Raw genomic sequence first — 19,369 nt, forward strand, 5'->3', positions numbered from 1 at the left:
ATATAGTGCCCCTAGTAGTAGTCCCCTCCCCCCTATGCAGTGCCCCTAGTAGTAGTCCCTCCCCTTGTAGTGCCCCTAGTAGTAGCCCCCCCTTTGTAGTGCCCCCAGTAGTAGTAGTACCCCCTTGTAGTGCCCCCAGTGGTAGTAGTCCCCCCCTGTAGTGCCCCCAGTAGTAGTAGTCCCCCCCCTTTGTAGTGCTCCAGTAGTAGTAGTCCCCCCCCTTTGTAGTGCCCCCAGTAGTAGTAGTCCCCCCTTGTAGTGCCCCCAGTAGTAATCCACCCCCCTGGTAGTGCCCCCAGTAGTAATCCCCCCCTGGTAGTGCCCCCAGTAGTCCCCCCCCCCCCCAGTAGAGAGAGACTTAATAAAAAAAAAAACTTACCTGAAACTCCCGCTCCTGGTCCCGACGCTTCTACCGGCTCCTCTGGCCGCTTTGCATTATGGGAGAGACGTCGCCATGAGGACGTCTCTCCCATTACCCACTGCGGGAGCCGGAAGATGGCTCCCGCAGTGGGAGCAGCAGCAGCCGATGAGAGTCTGACAGACTCTCAGCGGCTGCTGATTACAGCAAACACACAGCTGCCGGCTCCGGCGGCTGTGTGTTTGTGCTGTGTAGCGCTAACCGAACTCCGTCCGGTCAGCGCTACACGCAAGGTGCAGTCTGTGTCACAGTGACACAGACTGGATGCGGCCCGCATGACACTGCAGCCCGGGGGGCACATGGCACCCTGCCCCCCGGCCCAGCCCGCCACTGCCTGCAGACTGTCAGCTCCCTCCTTCCGGAAGGGAGCTGTCAAGCTTCCATGGCTGGGGGCGTGCCGTGGCAGAAAGGGGGCGTGGCGCTGCAGCATTGAGGGTGGAGCATGGGGCATGACCAAACAATCACGTTATCGTGGCCCCGCCCCCTCTTCACAATGCCGAAATTAATGGCATTGTGAAGCAGGGAGTGGGGCCACGATGACCCAATTCTGCACGAATCGTGTCACCACCCCTCCCCCCCTGCTGTGGGGGTTTCTATTACCGTGGGGGGGTTGGGCGAGTCGGGAGACTTGTCTGCCTTTCCGGGGGGCCGGGAGCGGTACCCGATTTTCGAGAGGCTCCCGGCAGAATCAGGGGGCAGTCGGTGTAATGCCGAGCTTTACACTGACTGTGATTGCTGTTTTAAATTTACCAAAAGCCGCTGCTTCAGAAATAAAGCCTAATTACTTGGTTCCTGTTTTTTCCACAGTTGCTAGTGAGATGATGTCAAAAGTAAATTTTAATTGAAAGTGAAATTAATCCACTTAATACATCCTTGTTCTTAAAATGAAACCCTTTTTTTAAGTTGCATTTATATTTTGCAACAATATTTTAACATCGATCTGCGACATATTAATTCATAAAGTACAGTAGGTGTGTAGAAAAGGTTTAACTAACTAAACGATTAGTAATTATATCCTAAGATTAAAAATAACTGACTTTAAACTGCACCTAAATTCAATAAAATATAGTTTCAGAAGAATTTATTAAATGTAACAAGTCTAATATAGAATATCATGTAATATACTTACCTGGGGTGTGGCATTTAAGAAGTTCAGTGGTTCAACACCCCACACATCAGTGATTCCCAACCTCGGTCCTCAAGGCACACTAACAGTTCTGGTTTTAGTGATATCAATGATTGTGACCAGATGGTTAAATCAAAATAACTGCGGTACTAATTAAGTCACTTGTGCTCAAGTATGGCTATCCCTAAAACCTGGACTGTTAGTGTGCCTTGAGGACCGTGGTTGGGAACCCCTGCCACACATGGTCACTATCGACTATTTAAATGTGTCTGTTTTGCCACAGCTAGGGCCTGAGAGAGTTGTACGTTGTTCCGAGGTTTACGCAGTGAAGTTTTTATCGGTGGTTTGCGAATGCTTCGCTGTCACAATACACACGTGTGGCAATTGAATTGTAATTACGGTTGCAGCGAGGATTTAATCGCAAGTGATTGACAGGAATCAAATGTTTTGTGGGAGGTAACAAAGTGACCATGGACTCACACAAGGAGTTGATGTTTGCCTGACCAGCGTCCAATGCTGTGTATGTGTGCGCAGATGGAGACCGTTACGAAGGCTCAGGGGGGTGTCTCAATAGAACTTTCTGCGCCTGTTGTATTAGCATATTTTTGCAAATCCACAGCTGAGGCAGCAATAGTGTACAAGTGTGACTTAGGCCAATTTTAATATTTCTGCTCTCCTTGGACCAGGAAGCTGCAGTAACACATTCCCACCACTACTGCAGTTGCTGGGAATAGGTCATTTAAATAGTTCAGGTGTGACATAAAAATCCCTTTGAAGAGTGTTTAGTGTTATTCCCAAGAATTGTTAAAATATCATACTATATTAAAGCGAATCTGGATTGTGTACGCAGCTTGGGCCAAGGCATGAGTTTATAATAATTCACCATGAAGCAGTAACAAGACAGATCCAATCCCAGAACACCATCACCATGAGCTGTGGGGAGATCCTTAGATCTGGCAGCACAATTCCATGGTCGCCCACTTTGACGCCTCTCCTCTTTCCAATGCACATAAGGTGTACACATATAGTGACACATTCTGCCATGTGCCTCTTCACTATTTGGGGACAGGGAGATTAATTAATCGCCATGGTCTCTTATGTCCTGTACAGGTAGGTGTATCCCTGTTCTATAAAGTCGCTGTAAAGTGCTAGTCATATTGGCATATTGGTAAGCATTGGTCAACATAAGCTTACACCTGTAGCCACTGCTGGAAAAAGGAACATAATGGAAGTAGCAGGATTGGTGCAATGACGGGTCTTATTAAACAATAGGAACTGGATTGCCCCTAATTTTACAAGATGCCTGCTTCCAATCTGCATAGGTGATGGGTATGTTTAAGCTGTTCCTGGGTATTACATTGGGCACATTTTAAAAGTGCCATATTCTACCATAATATCATGTAGAGAATAAAAAGAGACATCACCGATTACCTTTCTTAACCCCCACATCATTTTCATGTAGTTTCTTTTGCTCCTCTAAAATCTTCATCTTTTCCTCATAAACGTCGGCTTGTGTTTTCCATTGAACTCTGTTATTCTGAAGTCCATCGAACATAGGCGTAATTTCTTTATGGAACCGTGAAAATTCCTGGGAAGGAAAAACATACATTGCAGATTCATTCTAAGCATCACTAACATCCAACATCCAGGAGCAAAGTGATCACACTGTATTCTGATCGGATAGTGCTTGTCCCTTCACTCCTATGTTTATTGTAGAGAGGATTCACAATGGCAGGAACCTCTGTCTCTTCCATTCTCTAAGATCTGTGATGTCAGAGCATCTCGCTACTCATTCATCTCATACATAATACTAGCGATGTGCGCCGGACCATTTTTTCTGGATTTGGATTTGGTTCTAATTCATCGTCCGGATTTGGATTTGGATTTGCTAAACTGCGGTGACTGGCTTTGGATTTGGATTTGGATTTTTTTTACAAAAATTTACAAAAAAAAGCTAAAATCACATACATTGGGCTTTTTTCTTCTTCTTAGAGTATTATTAACCTCAATGACCTTAATTTCCAGTCATTTACAGTCAATTTAGACCACCTCACAGTTTAAATTATAGTTTTCACCATTATTGGCCAAAGGTTGCAGTGAGCTGAGTGGTTACTAAGCGACAGAGCAGCGGCACAGACACCACAGTATAAAGCACATCTATGACACATTGCCACACAGCAGTGGCAGAAATGAAAAGTAGTGCACCCACCCAGTGGGGTACGGCCAGCAGAATCACAGTACTTGTTTACAAAGTGGGCTACGGCCCAAGGAGTCACAGTGCACAATCTTATTCACATTACACCGCACATAGTGCCCCTGATTCACATTACACCATAAAGTAGTGTCTTTTATTTATGTTACGACACTCAGTAGTGCGCCTTTTACACAATGCCCACAGTAGTGACCCTTTTACACAATGCCCACAGTAGTGACCCTTTTACACAATGCACACAGTAGTAATGCCCCTTATACAATGCTCACAGTAGTAGTGCCACTTATACAATGCCCCCAGCAGTGGTGTCCCTTACACAATGCCCCCAGTAGTGGTGCCCCCTATGCAGTCCTCTCAGTAGTAGGGCCCCCTATGCAGTGCCCCCAGTAGTAGTATGCTCCCCAGTAGTATGCCCCCCAGGAGCAGTGCCCCCATTAGCAGGCCCCCAGTAGCAGTGCCCCCATTAGCATGCATACTAGTATGCCCCCAGTAGTAGTAATGCCCCCCAGTAGTAGTGCCTCCATTAGCAAGCCCCCAGTAGTAGCATGCCTCCCAGTAGTATGCACCCCAGTAGTATGCCCTCCAGTAGCAGTGCCCCCATTAGCATGCCCCCAGTAGCGCCCCCTTACAAACACAGAAATAAAAAAAGAAAAACTTACCTCCTGCCGCCGTCGTCCACTCTGCTCTGCTGTATTATGCGCGAGGAGGGAGCCGGAAGAGTCTGCCTGACTCTCATTGGCTGCTATTACAAACACACAGCTGCCACTGGCGGCTGTGTGCTTGTGTCTGTGTAGGGCAGACTGCTATCACAACGGTCTGCAATATTTTTTTATTTTTTTATTTTATTTATTACCAGTTATTGATATAGCGCACACATATTCTGCAGTGCTTTACAGAAAATATTTGTCCATTCACATCAGTCTCTGCCCCAGTGGAGCTTACAATCTATGTTCCCTATCACATGCTCACACACATATACACTAGGGTTAATTTTTTATGTTTTTTGGAGCCAATTAACCTACCAGTATATTTTTGGAGTGTAGGAGGAAACCCACGCAAGCACAGGGAGAATATGCAAACTCCACACGGTTAGGGCCGTGGTGGGAATCGAACCCACGACCTCAGTGCTGTGAAGCAGTAATGCTAACCATTACACCGTCTGTGCTGCCCTACACTAGAGGAGCCCTGACGTCAGATTCTCTCGTGAGAATCCGACATCAGGAGGCCGCCGTTCGGCCCTGAACGGGGATCCGAGTCAGGCGGGGAACACCCGAACAGGGGGCCTGATTCAGAGCCAGATGCTCTGACAAGAGCGCTCGCTCTGAATCAGGGCCCTCATACCTATTTTTGGAGCGGCCTCCTGGCCGCTCGCATAGCTGTGGGTGATCACCCACAGCTTATGCGAGCGGCCAAAAAGATGGTCGCGATGGTCAAGACCATCGCGACCATCGGGCTTGCGACGAGACCCTGCGGTAGGGTCTCGCTGCCGCAAGCCCAGGAGTGCTTTTGGCTCTATCAGAGCCAAAAGCACTCCCACTGACATCACTAGTGATGTCAGAGGGGCCGGACCCAGACGGTAGGCGTTCCCATGGGAACGCCTCCATCTGGGCAGCAACGCCCCTGGCACGCCCACCAAAGGGGGCGTGCTGTCACTCACCATCGACAGCACGCCCCCTTTGGTGCGAGACCCATAGCGACGGATTGGCCGTCGCTATGCGGGTCTCGCGCATGCGCATGACGGAGCTCCCTCCGTCGTGCGCATGCGCACTAGGGCACCAGCGACCCGCTTGCGAGCGCTCAGCGCTCGCGAGCGGGTCTGAATCAGGCCCAGGGTTTGGGTAGACTCCGATCCCCTATGTTCGGAGCGGTTCGGATTCCACAGAATCCGAACCACTCATCTCTACATAATACTGTAACTATATAGTGTACATATACTGTACATTATTTACAAGTAATAAAACAATACAGCAAAATATGTTATTTAAAAATGTTAAGCATATCTAATATCCTTGGTTACACACAGGAGGCCACAGGGGGGGGCCGATGGGACATTGGAGGCCCCAGGGGGGGCCTGGACAGACACCGGCGGATGTGGGGGTGGGGGGAGGGCCCAGGGAGAGTTCCACAGGCTAGAAGCATCGGGGTGGCTGGGATGGACACCAATGGCTGTGGGTGGGGGTCTGGGGTGAAAGACAGCTGCGGACTAGAGAGGGGGGAGGGGCAGATGCAGTGAGAAAATCCTTATGGATACCTCACCATCACTTTTCCAAAAAGCTGACTCCGGAAAATCACTCGGGAGTGATATTTTTGTTAGTGAGGCATGATGAATTCCTCCAAAAGATTTTTTAAACTTGCAGCGAGTTTAAAACATAATTATCACTAGTGATAATTATGTAATGATGAATAAGCCCCTAAGGGAGATCAGCCGTCTAGCTTTACTTTTATTTTCTGGAATTTGATTTCATATCTATTTTTACAGTTTTAAAATGACCAGTACAAAGTAACATTTCAGCTTGTTATTTACTATATGTGCTCCGCATATAGGACAACACTTGTTGTGTTCCTTAGTCATGGTCTTTGGCAGACCCTTTCCCATAGAACATAATGGGGTCAATGCTGAGCGCCGTGGACAGTACACCTGTTTGCAGAACGCATCTTAAGTGTTTTCGCACTATGCTCCAGAACCAAGTGTGCACAAGTACTGTATGGGCATGGCGTGGCGTGCATTTTAGTCACGTCTCCACTTGGGACTGAAGAGATGTAACAGCACATTTTCACGGAGACCAAGTTCAGTGACAGCGTGAGTGTGGAATTGCAGGTTATGCAGAGGTGGATGGAAGTGTAACTATACCTGTTTTCAGATGGATCTTTTACACCAAAAACAGGGTAGCGCAGGTGTGTCCTGATGATGCTGGCTATGTATCTGATGCTAGGCGTGTGCACCACGTACATGCACGGGCGAATATACGCACTTATTTACATGTGAGAGAAGTTACGGCCAGGTTATGATTAACTCTGCATCAGGCCCCTGTGTTCATTCAAACTTATTTACCCCAGGTACACATAACTTAGTTTCTGACCAAATGACAATAGAGGGGAGGTGGGCCGAGTCGTACACAAATAGACAGAACAAATTAGAGGGTGAAAAACTCATGTCAAAATGGACAGTAAGGTCAGGGCAGGCAGCAACAAACAATGGTCAGGAAGAAAGCTTATTTCACCAACTGTAATGCAATAAGATGATACAGTAACACTCAGAAAACCTATCATCTTGTGTCACTATGGGTAAATGGTGTAAGTTGTATCACTCACATGGAAAAAATGAACCTCCATCAAAAGATACTACATATACACCCCACAATCAATATACAATCAAATCCGCATACTTTCTTTTATAAACGGGCACATTTGTGCAAATATCACTATAAACATCATAAAATGGCCTCTGTGCTGCGCGCTACAGTTCACAATAAGCGCTTTGTCTACAGTAGCTGCAAGTTCCCATGTTTGCTCTACATAATGAAAAGAAGTTTTTTTATAAAGTGCTACTGAATGGCGAGCCCGATCATTTGTGATCTATAAGTAAACCATCTGTTTATACAGAAATTGTTCCCATATTTTAATCAACTGAGCTCTTTACTGAGGTGTCAGGCAAGTCATAGCACACACATAACAAATTTTAGGCTTTTGTGTTACATGCAGATACAGGGCCTGTTTCAGAGTTGGGCATAGAGTAAGTAACTGTGTACCTGGGCAAACCATGTTGCAATGCAAGTGGAGCAAATCAGTGGCGTAACTGACGGGGCGAGCAGGGCACGTGCCCTGTGCAATATATCCAGTAGTTGCCGTTATAGAAGAAACGTCCCTTGGCAATGTAGCTTCCTGCTCTGTGAGTCCCACCATCTGATCACATCTCCCCAACTCAGTCATATTCACATTTCAAAACACAATTGTAGTTGGGACTCGAACCTGTCACTTCATGCTTTGCAGTCAGACAGCTTACCAATGGAGCCATCTACTATTATGAGGGAAGATTATGACTTCTAACTTTATGAAGCTACTTTACATTCTTATTAATCTAAAACAGTCATACCTAGGATTCAAGCCAAGCACCTCATGCTTTGTAGTCGGTCACCTTACCAATGGAGCCATGTGCTACTACAGTGAAAGCCTGTGAATTCTAACTACATCAAGCTACTTCACATTCTCCTTAATTTAAAGTACAGTCATACATGGGATTCAAATTGGAATGGAAAGGAATGTTCCCAGAGTGACGAGAAACCGTGTCGTGTCATGTTGTCCCCAGTTTTGGTGTTCAGCCCGCGGACACATTTGGGAGGGGGGAGCCATTTTTCATTTTGTCCTGGGCGCCAGAGACCCTAGTTACGCCTCTGGTGCAAATACATACATTTTGTTTGCATGCGGGGTAAGTACTGGCTGCTTTTGCATGTCGCCTACAAAACCTGGACAGCAATATGTTTACACTGCAATTTAGATTTCAGTTTGGAAACACCCCTCCCAAATCTAAATCTCTCTGCACATTTTACATCTGTCTCACCTGCAGTGTAGCATGGTTTTACAAAGGTGCACAGTTACTTGTTCTTTCTAAAGGCCCCCATACATCAGCAATTTGAAAACCACAATTGAACAATTTGAAGATTTGTTGCCCGGTTTTAGGATTTCCGATCTAGCAATCTGCACCCATACATTACAGATATTTTTCAGTGATTTGCAGATCGCTTGCAGCAAACACTGGGTCTCATTCAGACCTGCTCGCGAGCGCTGTACGCTCGCAAGCGGGTTGATGTTACCCAAATGCGCATGCGCACGGCGGAGACGCCTCTGTCGTGCGCATGCGCGAGACCCGAATAACGACGGGGTAGCCGTCGTTATGGGTCTCGCACCAAAAGGGGCATGCTGTCGATGGTGAGTGACAGCATGCCCCCTTTGGTGGGCGTGCCGGGGGCGTGGCTTCCCAGACGGAGGCGTTCCCATGGGAACGCCTACCGTCTGGGTCTGGCCCCACTGACATCACTAGTGATGTCAGTGGGAGTGTTTTTGGCTCTGATAGAGCCAAAAGCACTCCAGGCTTGCGGCAGACGAGACCCTACCACAAGGGTCTCGTCGCAAGCCCGATGGTCGCGATGGTCTTGACCATCGCGACCATCTTTTTTGGCCGCTCGCATAAGCTGTGGGTGGTCACCCACAGCTATGCGAGCGGCCAGGAGGCAGCTCCAATGTTAGGTAGGCCGGCCCTGTTTCAGAGCGAGCGCTCTGGTCAGAGCGTCCGGCTCTGAATCAGGCCCATAGATCTGCCAATCTTGAAAGGCCCATCATTTTACTGGTAACGGTCTACAAATCTGCTGATCATGTCCATGCACTAGCAATCTACAGCCCCAAACCAACTGTGAAATCCAACATGTTGGACAATCTAATGTAACAATTCCAATCACTTTTTGGTTGCAATCTGCGATCTGTGAAGCCCGTACATTGCAGATTTTTAGACACAATTGATTGCAAATTGCAGAATTGCCACAATCGATTGCTGATGTATGGGGGCCTTTACTCTATTCCCAAATCTGAATCGGGCCCACAAACCAGAATCATGGATTTGAAAGGGTTGTAATGCGCATGCGCCAACCAGTCAGTGCGGTCGGAAATCGTGTGCTCGCAAAATAGCGAGTGCCTGCTAATTTGAGTGACAGAATGAGGCGTTTGTGGGTGGTAACAGGGGAAGGTGCTTGAAAACGGGGAGTGGAGATCCGAACGCAGGCGTGCCAAACGGTCAAAACGGGCGTTTTAAGGGTGTGCATAATTAACAAAGCAGCGTCATCGACCACGTCACTTGGTTGTATTTTAGCCTGAACTGCTCGCATGATTGCGGTAGGAAAATGCTACCACAAGAATTGCGAGCAGTTCATATACCTTTCGATGTACTCGATTAATCTAATAAATAGCGGAGATGACGTATGATGCGAGCGGCCAAGGGGCGTCTTTACAAAATAGCGAGCGCATATTTCAGACGCTCGCTCAGACATAGAGGCATCAAAAGACCGCAAAGAGCGAGCGCTCAATTTAAATAGCCAGCCCCTTTTTCTGAACGAGCGTCCGCAAATAGCATCCGGCTCTGAATCAGGCCCTCTGTGTGCTGTGCAATGCCCTCCTCCCACCCCCCCCCATCCCTGCTATCAGCAGCACCATCATTCAGAAAATATCTTCAGTGACCCAGATCCCTTGCTATCTGCTGTGCATACCCATGCTGGAAAGATGGTACCTCAGGCAGCAGAGCCGGATTATCTTCATGGTGACTGGCTCCTCACCTGGGACTCTTTTGTGCAGGTTGACACTATAATGTTATTTTTAGACCATAGGGGGTTCAGCCGTCTTGAGTACCCCTGGCCCCCAAAGTTTTAATCGATTTCTGACAACAATGTAAAAATTATACTTTTGCTGCTACTTCCAATCGGGATGTAGTCTGGAACCCGACGGTCTAAATGCCGACCGCTGGCTTCCAGACTGCTTTATCCCGACTAGGGACAAATGACAGGCGTCTATATGTAGACGCCTGTAATTTCCCCGATGTCTGTAGACCGGCGCCCGGCATCCCGATTGAGCGGATGCCGGGCGCCGCAGAGGACAGCGCGCGGGGGGGGAGTGTTAGGTTTAGGGCTCTCAGGGGGGACTTAGGGTTAGGCACCCCCCCCGGGAGGTTAGGTTTAGGCTAGGGGGAGGGAGGGTTAGGGTTAGGCACGCCCGGGGGGAGGTTAGGGTTAGACACCCCCCCGAGGGACTTAGGGTTAGGCTGCGGGGAAGGGGGGGTTAGGTTTAGGCACTTAGAGGAGGGGTTAGGGTTAGGCACAGGGGGGGAGGTTAGGGTTAGGCACCCCTAAGAAGGGTTAGGGTTAGGTTAGGTTAGTTGATACTTACCTTTAGGACGATCGGGATTTCCAGCGCTGTCGGGTAGCTGCTGTCGGGAATTGAACCGCCGGCCATGCGTCCACCAGTAATACATATCACACCCTTCCAATCCAGTCCTCATATTGAATAACTTAAAGTGCGCCTGTCGTCTACACACTTTGGAATCAGCTATTTTGCGGGCTGAGCCAATACTCATCTTGGAGATGGACAAACCAATTAAGTTTTCAGAAATTTGCAACTTCATGAATTCATTTGCGAATTGATCACAATTTGCCAAAATTTGTGGTGAAGTAGGATCAGGCCAATCAGCAATCATCAACAAATATAACATGTTGTGCCAGACTCAAGAGGAGGTGATCCTTTTGCAGTTATCCAGTGTTAGTGCAGGCTGTGTCAAGGCACAAAGTTTAACGATCCCCCTGGTCTACACATGGGATCCCTGCAAATAGATTATGGGCTTGGCTGCCTGAAGACAGCCGTTTGCAGCCATCTGGTGTAATTGGTTGACATGGCAGATGCTAAATCCAAGGGCGAAGCACCGACAAGGAGCAGACACAATGATGGTGAAGGTTAGCCAAGGTCTGGGGCATTAGCGCACACCAGGTCACATACACAGGGAACAATAGTGAAGCACTCTGGAATGCAGACGGAGGTCGGTAAGAAGTAGAGGCCACTGATATTTGACATGTCTATAGTCTTATAAAAGCAGATTTCAGCCTCTTGGATGTTATTCAATTAAGTATCTATAATGGGTGCAGAGTGTCCAGTATACATGGACCCTGGGTCCAGGGGGCCCATACCGCATATCCTGCACCCATGTTCTTTAATACTTACCTCTCTATAGCAGTGCTGCACAAATCACTGGGAAGATGCAGCAGCCGCAATTTTCCCAGCGATCTGCACATGCGCAGTATAAAAGTCACTGGGAAAATGGCTACTGCGCCATACATATGTGCAGTAAACAGAGAAGGGGGAGACTGCATGAGCCCCCTCATCACTTAATATGCTCTGTGTGGCTTGGAGGGGGCCCCACAACTTAATTGCCCTGGGGGCACCACCAGCCTGAATCTGGCCCTGGGAGTTTGTATATTCTCCCTGTGCTTGTGTGGGTTACCTCTGGGTGCTCCGGTTTCCTCCCACTCTCCAAAAATATACTGGTAGGCTACTTGACACCTAACAAAAATGATCCCTAATGTGTATGTGTGTGAGCATGTGGTAGGAAATATAGAGTGTATCTCATCTGATGTGAGTGGCCAAATATTCTCTGTAAAACGCTGCAGAATATGTGTGCACTATATGAGTAACCGGTAATAAAGAAATAGACAATTTAATGTAATAACTATAAAATATAACTTGTGTATTTGTTGAAATGTACTGACTGATGCAAGTATAAATACAATACACTTCTTTTTTTGTTCTCAATTCGCAATACCCACTGTAGTATATATATATATATATATATATATATATATATACTGTCAGTGGCTTTACTGGGAATGATGACTTGCATGAAGAAAAGTACCGTAGCCCAAATTATATTACGAGCTTCCAAACTGTCCTTTTCTAGGTATATGAGACTAGCCCATATTTGCAGTTCAGGTGACATTTCTGATACACTATCATCTCCTTATCCGATAGTAACTCAGAGCTTTATTTATTTAGTTACACCTTGGCAGACATTGAGCACAATATCTCAGGTCCCAGCAGTGGTGAGGTGTAGTACATCTGCAATGACAGTGACAGCAGCTATTTGAACAGTAGGAGGATAACGATCATGAATAATACTATGATATCACATCCTTAGAGGAATGACGACAATGAGCAGTTACTTGTCTCAATGGCTGGCAAATGTGCTCAGACAACACTGCATCGCTAAGTACATTTTACTAAAAGAATTAAAAGAAATTTAGTATCCAGTAGCTCCAACCCCGCTACTTACCTTAGCAGGCAGAAGGGGCTGGAAGTTTAGGTCCTGTCTGTAACACATACCTACCTACTCTCCTTGAAGCTCTGGGAGACTCCTGAATTTTAGGGAAGTCTCCCAGAAGAGTGGTTGGTTCTCCTGCATCCTTCCCACTTCCTAATGAAGGCACCTTGGGCGCATGTCCTAATGAAGTGGGCAGAATATTGCCATGGGGAGGGGGCAGGGACAATACTGTATGATGTGATTATGTGAGAATCACCCCATTTGGCACCACCCCCTCTTGTAGATGCACGATTTGCGGAATTTTGCAGTGAGTGTGTGGAACATTATAATGCAAATAGTCCAAACCTTACCCCATCAGCTGCCACCTGATCAGAAGCCCAGAGAGGAGATGATTAAAGTTGGTAAGTATGCTGTAACATCATAGCCAAAACCACACTCCAAGGGGTAAATTTACTAAAGTGAGAGTTTTTAGAAGTGAGTTTTAGAAGAGATGTTGCCCATAGCAACCAATCAGATTCTAGCTATTGTCTTCTAGAAGGTGCTAGTTAAATGTTAAGTAGAATCTGATTGGTTTCTATGGGCAACATCTCTTCTAAAACTCACTTCTAAAAACTCTCACTTTAGTAAATTTACCCCCAAGTGTAATACTGCCATGGAGGAGCAGCAGCTGACAGTTTCACATGCAGTATAAGAAGGCTTATCATACTATCCTTTTAAACGGGACACTCATGAATTACACAGACAGGTTATGTGGCTATTTAAAACCAGGTGAAATGCAAGCTTGAAGCATTGTTGCCCGCTTTTGGCTGCGGGGGGCAGGGCTCGGCAGAAGTGGGCGGGTCTGTGGGTGGCAATGGGCGGGGCTCGCTAGTGGGCGGCCACAGCCAGGTGGCCTCAATCCCCGGGAGACTTGTCCACCTTTCAGTGGTCGGTGCTCTGTGTGGAAACACTTCGGGTGCATTAAAAACACCAAATGAATGCCCATTGCAGCTGTCTAGATTTACTTAATGGTAGCAGCACTTGTATTATATGCATCTTAAAAGTATAGCTTTACAGTATTGATAGTTACTGTACTTACAATTTAAAATATATGTTTTACATAAAAATCAGAGACTGGATGATGTCAGATTTATTAGTCACAGTTTGGGATTGTTTACATAAAGGGGATGATTCTCAGCTGGGAACAAAGCAAAAAAAAAGAGCAATTACTTTTTCACCTTTGCAAAACCATGCTGCACTGCAGGTGGGGGAGATGTAACATGTGAGAGAGAGTTAGATGCCCAAACTTAAATCTATATTGCAGTGTAAAAAGTAAAGCTGTCCAGCATTGTGAGCTCCATGCAAATCTGCCAGTATATACACTGGGGTGGCAGTCGGGATACCGACGGTCCAAATGGCAACCGTCGGCATCCCGACTGTCTAATCCCAGCACGGGTCTAATGACAGGCGTTGAATTCCCAACGCCTGTCATTTTACTTACGCCGGGAGCCCGACGCCCGGCATACCGATTGAAGGTAAGGCTGGCGCGGACAGCCGGGGGGGGATAGGTTAGGGGCTCCCGGGGGGGACTTAGGGTTAGGCACCCCCCCCGGGAGGGTTAGGGTTAGGCTAGGGGAAGGGGGCTTATGGTTAGGCACCCCAGGGGGGAGGTTAGGGTTAGGCACCCCCCCAGGAGACTTTGGTTTAGGCTACGGGGAAGGAGGGTTAGGTTTAGGCACTTACAAGGGGGTTACGGTTAGGCTCTTGGGGGGGAGGTTGAGGTTAGGCACCCCTAAGGGAGGATTAGGGTTAGAGGGGGGTTAGGTTAGTTAGTACTTACCTTTACAGCTGTCGGGATCTTCACTGGTGCCGGTCTTCCGGCGTCGGGATTTGAACCGTATTTCATACCGATCCCATACACCGCATGCAAACACAATCATTATGTTCGCACCCCTGGCATTGCAACTTAGTCTGTGCCAGATACAAAGTTACCTGCTTTCTTTGCTTTACTCCCACCTCTGAATCTGCCCTAAATTCTGAGACCCTCTAACCAGTCATTATATCAGGTGATCTGCAATAGGAGCTGTGCTGCTCTTGTAGGAACAACTTACCTTATACACAAATGTACATACAAAATCAATGAAACCAACTTGCAGCTTGGGCAGCTCCTCAGCCTTGTTCCTGTCCATCATTGGCTGAAAGAAAAAGACAACGAAAAATGAATTTGTATCAAACACTGTCCAGGCGCAGATTACAACTGGCAGCTGTATGTAATCAGAGCTTTATATAATGCATGCGGAGGAAAGAGTCAGGCAACTGTTGTATGAAAGCTATGAAGCAAATGAGTAAATATAAGTATTCTCCTCAGGGCCGGTGCTACCATTAGGCAGCTGTAGGCGGCTACCTAAGGGCACTGCTGGAGGGCGCCACAGAGTTCACAATAAAAATGAAGGATATCTTTTTCAGTCCCGGCCAGGACTACTCATGACCAAGACTGACCCTGCGCCTTACTTGTTAGCATGGTGGAGTCGGCGGCAGTGGTGGCCGCCCCTTCCCTCTCCTCCAGGCCTCTGCTTTCCTCTGCGTGTCAACCTGTCACTCACATAAGAAGCTCCGCACCCTAGACATGTAAGGTCAGCGGGACTGAGCCGCACTCAGAGTACATCGCAGGGACAGGCCTCTGGGCCTAATTCAGACCCGCTCGCGAGCGTAGGACGCTCGCAAGCGGGTCGATGGTGCTCTAATGTGCTTGCGCACGACGGAGGGAGCTCCGTCGTGCGCATGTGCGAGACCCGCATAGCGACAGCCAAGCTGTCGTTATGGGTCTCGCACCAAAGGGGGTGTGCTGTCGATGGTGACTGACAGCACGCCCCCTTTGGTGGGCGTGCCGGGGGCGTGGCTGCCAGACGGAGGCGTTCCCATGGGAACGCCTACCGTCTGGGTCCGGCCCCACTGACATCACTAGTGATGTCAGTGGGAGTGATTTTGGCTCTGATAGAGCCAAAATCACTCCTGGGCTTGCGGCCACGAGACCCTACCGCAGGGTCTCGTCGCAAGCCCGATGGTCGTGACCATCGCGACCATCATCATGGACGCTTGCTATAGCTGTGGGTGGTAACCCACAGCTATGCGAGCGTCCAAGAGGCCGCTCCAAGTTGAGGTAGGAGGGCCCTGATTCAGAGCGAGCTCTCTGGTCAGAGCGTCCGGCTCTGAATCAGGCCCTCTGTCCCTGCGGCTGCCAGTTGATACATGCCACCAGTAAAATCGCACCCAGCAATGCGATCTTGGGCGATAACATTGCGACCAGATCGCATTAGATATACGATTTAAAAAAAAAAAAAACCCTGTTAAGGGGCCTATGCATTAGCAGATGTATTTCTGAGCGATGAAAGACTAAAAATATTCCTTGAAAATTCCGGTGGCTGTGCTGAACGATATCTGTCATGTACATAACAGATTTTGGCAAACGATGAACGATATCGCATGACATCATTCAGGGAGTGGATTTTTTTCCTCTGCAGCGCTCTGTAGCTGCTGCTAATTTCTTTCGTCATTCGTCGTTTACCACATATAAACTGCACGATATTGCTAAGATCGTACAGCTATATGCGATAATTGACCAATATGTTGGAGAGATGATAGATGCAATTTATCGGCCGCGGGAGTGCGCATCTGTAATCGTTCAAGGCCTATCCATTAGTCGATATAATGAACGATTGAACAATATATCGTTCAATCGTTCATTTTATCTGCTAATGGATAGGTCCCTTTAGTCTTAAGCAACCTTACACCTCAACTAAGTGCTTTTGAGGCACTTCGTGTCTCTGTCCATTTTGTGCTTTGTAAATAGCTCTACTGAGTGTATGGGACGTTGTAAAAAAAAAATCTGTAGCTGTGTATCTTTTGAGATTTCAACATAGGTTGACTAGTTACATTATAGCTCTTTTTCTTTCTTTAAAAAATAACACAGGCTCATAATACAAAGAGTTGAAATGTTCTGATTCTGAGCTGGTTGCATCTGTGGCTGCTTTTCCACACTGCCATGGAGCTCTTACTTTCTTATGCTAATGCGAGAATTCGCCGTAGAGTGCACAAAATCCGTGTGACTGAGAGTGGAAGAGACTCGCCCACTGAGTTTCCATCTGCAGACGCAGCCGTCATGATTAGTATCCGGGCTGGCTCCCGCCCCATGACATCATTCAGGGAGTGGATTTTTTTCCTCTGCAGCGCTCTGTAGCTGCTGCTAATTTCGTTTGTCGTTTACCGCATATAAACAGAGCGTATTTACAATGGTGTTCCCTCCTTTACGAATTTGTGTACGGTCTTTTCTTCCCAGCTAAAAGCCTTGACATTTCTGCAATCTGTTATGTTCCAGAGGTTGGAACCATATTTATAATGGGACTAGCTTTACATTTCCCAGTTATCGTTCATCATGAAAACAGATTTTCATTTCTACGTCAAATCATGGAATAAAAAGCTTTATAGTATACACAGACGCCACCTGAAAGTACCAATATTGTCTCTCTCTTAATTAATTTAAAACATAAATGAAGATAAACTGAACAGTATTTTAGGGTAAAATATAAGTTTAAATGAATAAGGTGAGTGCTACTAAAATGGGAGTAGGCTGGAATGTTTCTACCCTGCTCATATTCCAACCCACAAAATTAGGTGGAGACTGCTCTCATGGGAGTGTTTCCAAAGATCGTGGGCCGCAGATGAGCCCTAAAACTGCATCATAATGACATCTATGTAATGCTAAAACTATATCATACTACATTATAAAAACCACACCACCATAAAAACCGGGTTAGGTAAGGGATGCAGGTGCTCAGTATCCCGGCGGTGAGAATCCTGACATCGGCATCCCGACAGGGTTAGAGTACCAACACTTGTCGGTCAGTATCCTAAACCTCCCTCTCTCCCTACCCTAACCTTCCCTCGCCGATGCCTAAACCTAACCGCCCACCTAGTGCCTGAACCTAACCTCCCCCTCCCCACACTCTAAACCTAACCTCCCCCCTAGTGCCTGAACCTAACCTCCCCCTCCCCACACTCTAAACCTAACCTACCCCCTAGTGCCTGAACCTAACCTACCCCTCCCCACACTCTAAACCTAACCTACCCTCTAGTGCCTGAACCTAACCTCCCCCTCCCCACACCCTAAACCTAACCTCCCCCCTAGTGCCTGAACCTAACCTCCCCCTCCCCACACTCTAAACCTAACCTACCCCCTAGTGCCTGAACCTAACCTCCCTGCACCCTAACCTAACTCTTAGTGCCTAACCATAACTTTCCCCCTAGTGCCTAACTCTAACCCTCCCCCTAACACCGCTACTTACCTTCAGGATGCCAGCGCCAGGATTCTGACAGGTGTTTCTGAGCACCAGAATCCTGCGGTCGGGATTATGAACACATCCCCACACAACCATAATGTATTCATCACATCAATGTATGTAATATAATATAATATAAACATGATAGTGTTGTAGTCTTACAATAGGTTGTTGCTGGAGCACCGTTCTCTCCAAGTCTCCTTGTTCCCAGAATTCATTTGCAACCATAAGGGCAACCTAAATGTGAATAATTTCATTTTTATTCAATGTATTGGAACAATAATATAAACATTATATGCAAAATATTTTCTGATTTAGGTAAATTTTTTCGGAATGATCCCTTTTGCAGATTAAGGGCTACATTTATTAAGGTGAGAGTTTGACCAAGCATGTTTTCCATATAATACTATTGCCGTTTTAAATAAGTAACTTTGTGGCAAGATAGCTGATTTAAAAAAATAGAATCCCTTATCGCAGCAATTTTTTTTTTTAAATATTGCCATGGCAGCAGAGCAATAACCAGTTGTCCCTCCAAACTGGCCCAGTGTGGTAAGGATTAACTGGGATAGCAGATTTGGGCTTTCGGTTCCACTTGTTAAAAAATAATGTTTAAAAATGCACAAAAATACTGAAATAAAAACAAAAATAGATACATCTTATGCTGGGCATACACTAATCAATTATCTGTCAGATATCTGTCCAATGTGGCTGGTTGGAATGTATACCTGGTAATGTATGGGAGCAAATGACAGTCAATTATATGTTTTTAAACACTGGAAAACGGATAAAAAACAATTATTCAAAATGGTTAAATCCGTGTGTTTTACCCAATTTGTCTGGACAACCATTTTTGGTTGTTTTCCAGTGTTTGTGAGCAAATAGTCGATTGTCATTTGCTCCCATACATTACCAGGTTTTCATTCCAACCTGTAAGATTGGACAGATAATTGTATAGTGCATTAGACATTTAGGGGTCTATTTACTAAGCATTTTTACGGTCTATTTACTTAGGAGACAGAGTGAAAAGTGGTAAGAAAGTGATAAGGTGCCAGCCAATCAGCTCCCAACTGTCATCCCACAGGCTGTGTTTGTAAAATGACAGTTGGGAGCTGATTGGCTGGCACCTTATCACTTTCTTATCACTTTTCACTCTGTCTCCTAACACTGCTTAGTAAATAGACCCCTTAAAAAATGTAATCAGACAATAAAGCATTTTTGAAGTGATTATCATCTTTTATCACCATACTCAGTTGGCAATAACAAAATACATATTGTAGCGCTACTTGTACCACCTCTATGCATGTTGTTAAATAGGCTTTCCAATGCAGATGCTGTGTTACTGTTGGTGTTAACAATTACTTGTATAGGTTGACATGAAAAAAAAAAAAGCCATTTTATTAGACACACCAGCCCTTACTGTGTATCTGAATACTCAGGGCCTGATTTAGAGATG

General features: G+C 46.6%; 1 protein-coding gene across 1 annotated transcript in view; it reads right to left on the reverse strand.

Moving 5' to 3' along the window:
* Nucleotides 1-19,369, reverse strand: part of PDE6C (phosphodiesterase 6C) — a 106,272-nt gene that overhangs the window by 16,520 nt on the left and 70,383 nt on the right. The window contains exons 19-21 of the mRNA XM_088476984.1: nucleotides 18,079-18,153; nucleotides 14,692-14,775; nucleotides 2,976-3,132 (exon numbers count right to left, since the gene is read on the reverse strand). Of these exons, the coding sequence (XP_088333110.1) occupies nucleotides 2,976-3,132; nucleotides 14,692-14,775; nucleotides 18,079-18,153 (316 nt within the window). The remainder of the gene's footprint in view (nucleotides 1-2,975; nucleotides 3,133-14,691; nucleotides 14,776-18,078; nucleotides 18,154-19,369) is intronic.

This window comes from Taudactylus pleione, unplaced genomic scaffold, assembly GCF_031769625.1.
Source record: "Taudactylus pleione unplaced genomic scaffold, aTauple2 ptg000198l, whole genome shotgun sequence".
NCBI classification, from domain to species: domain Eukaryota; kingdom Metazoa; phylum Chordata; class Amphibia; order Anura; family Myobatrachidae; genus Taudactylus; species Taudactylus pleione.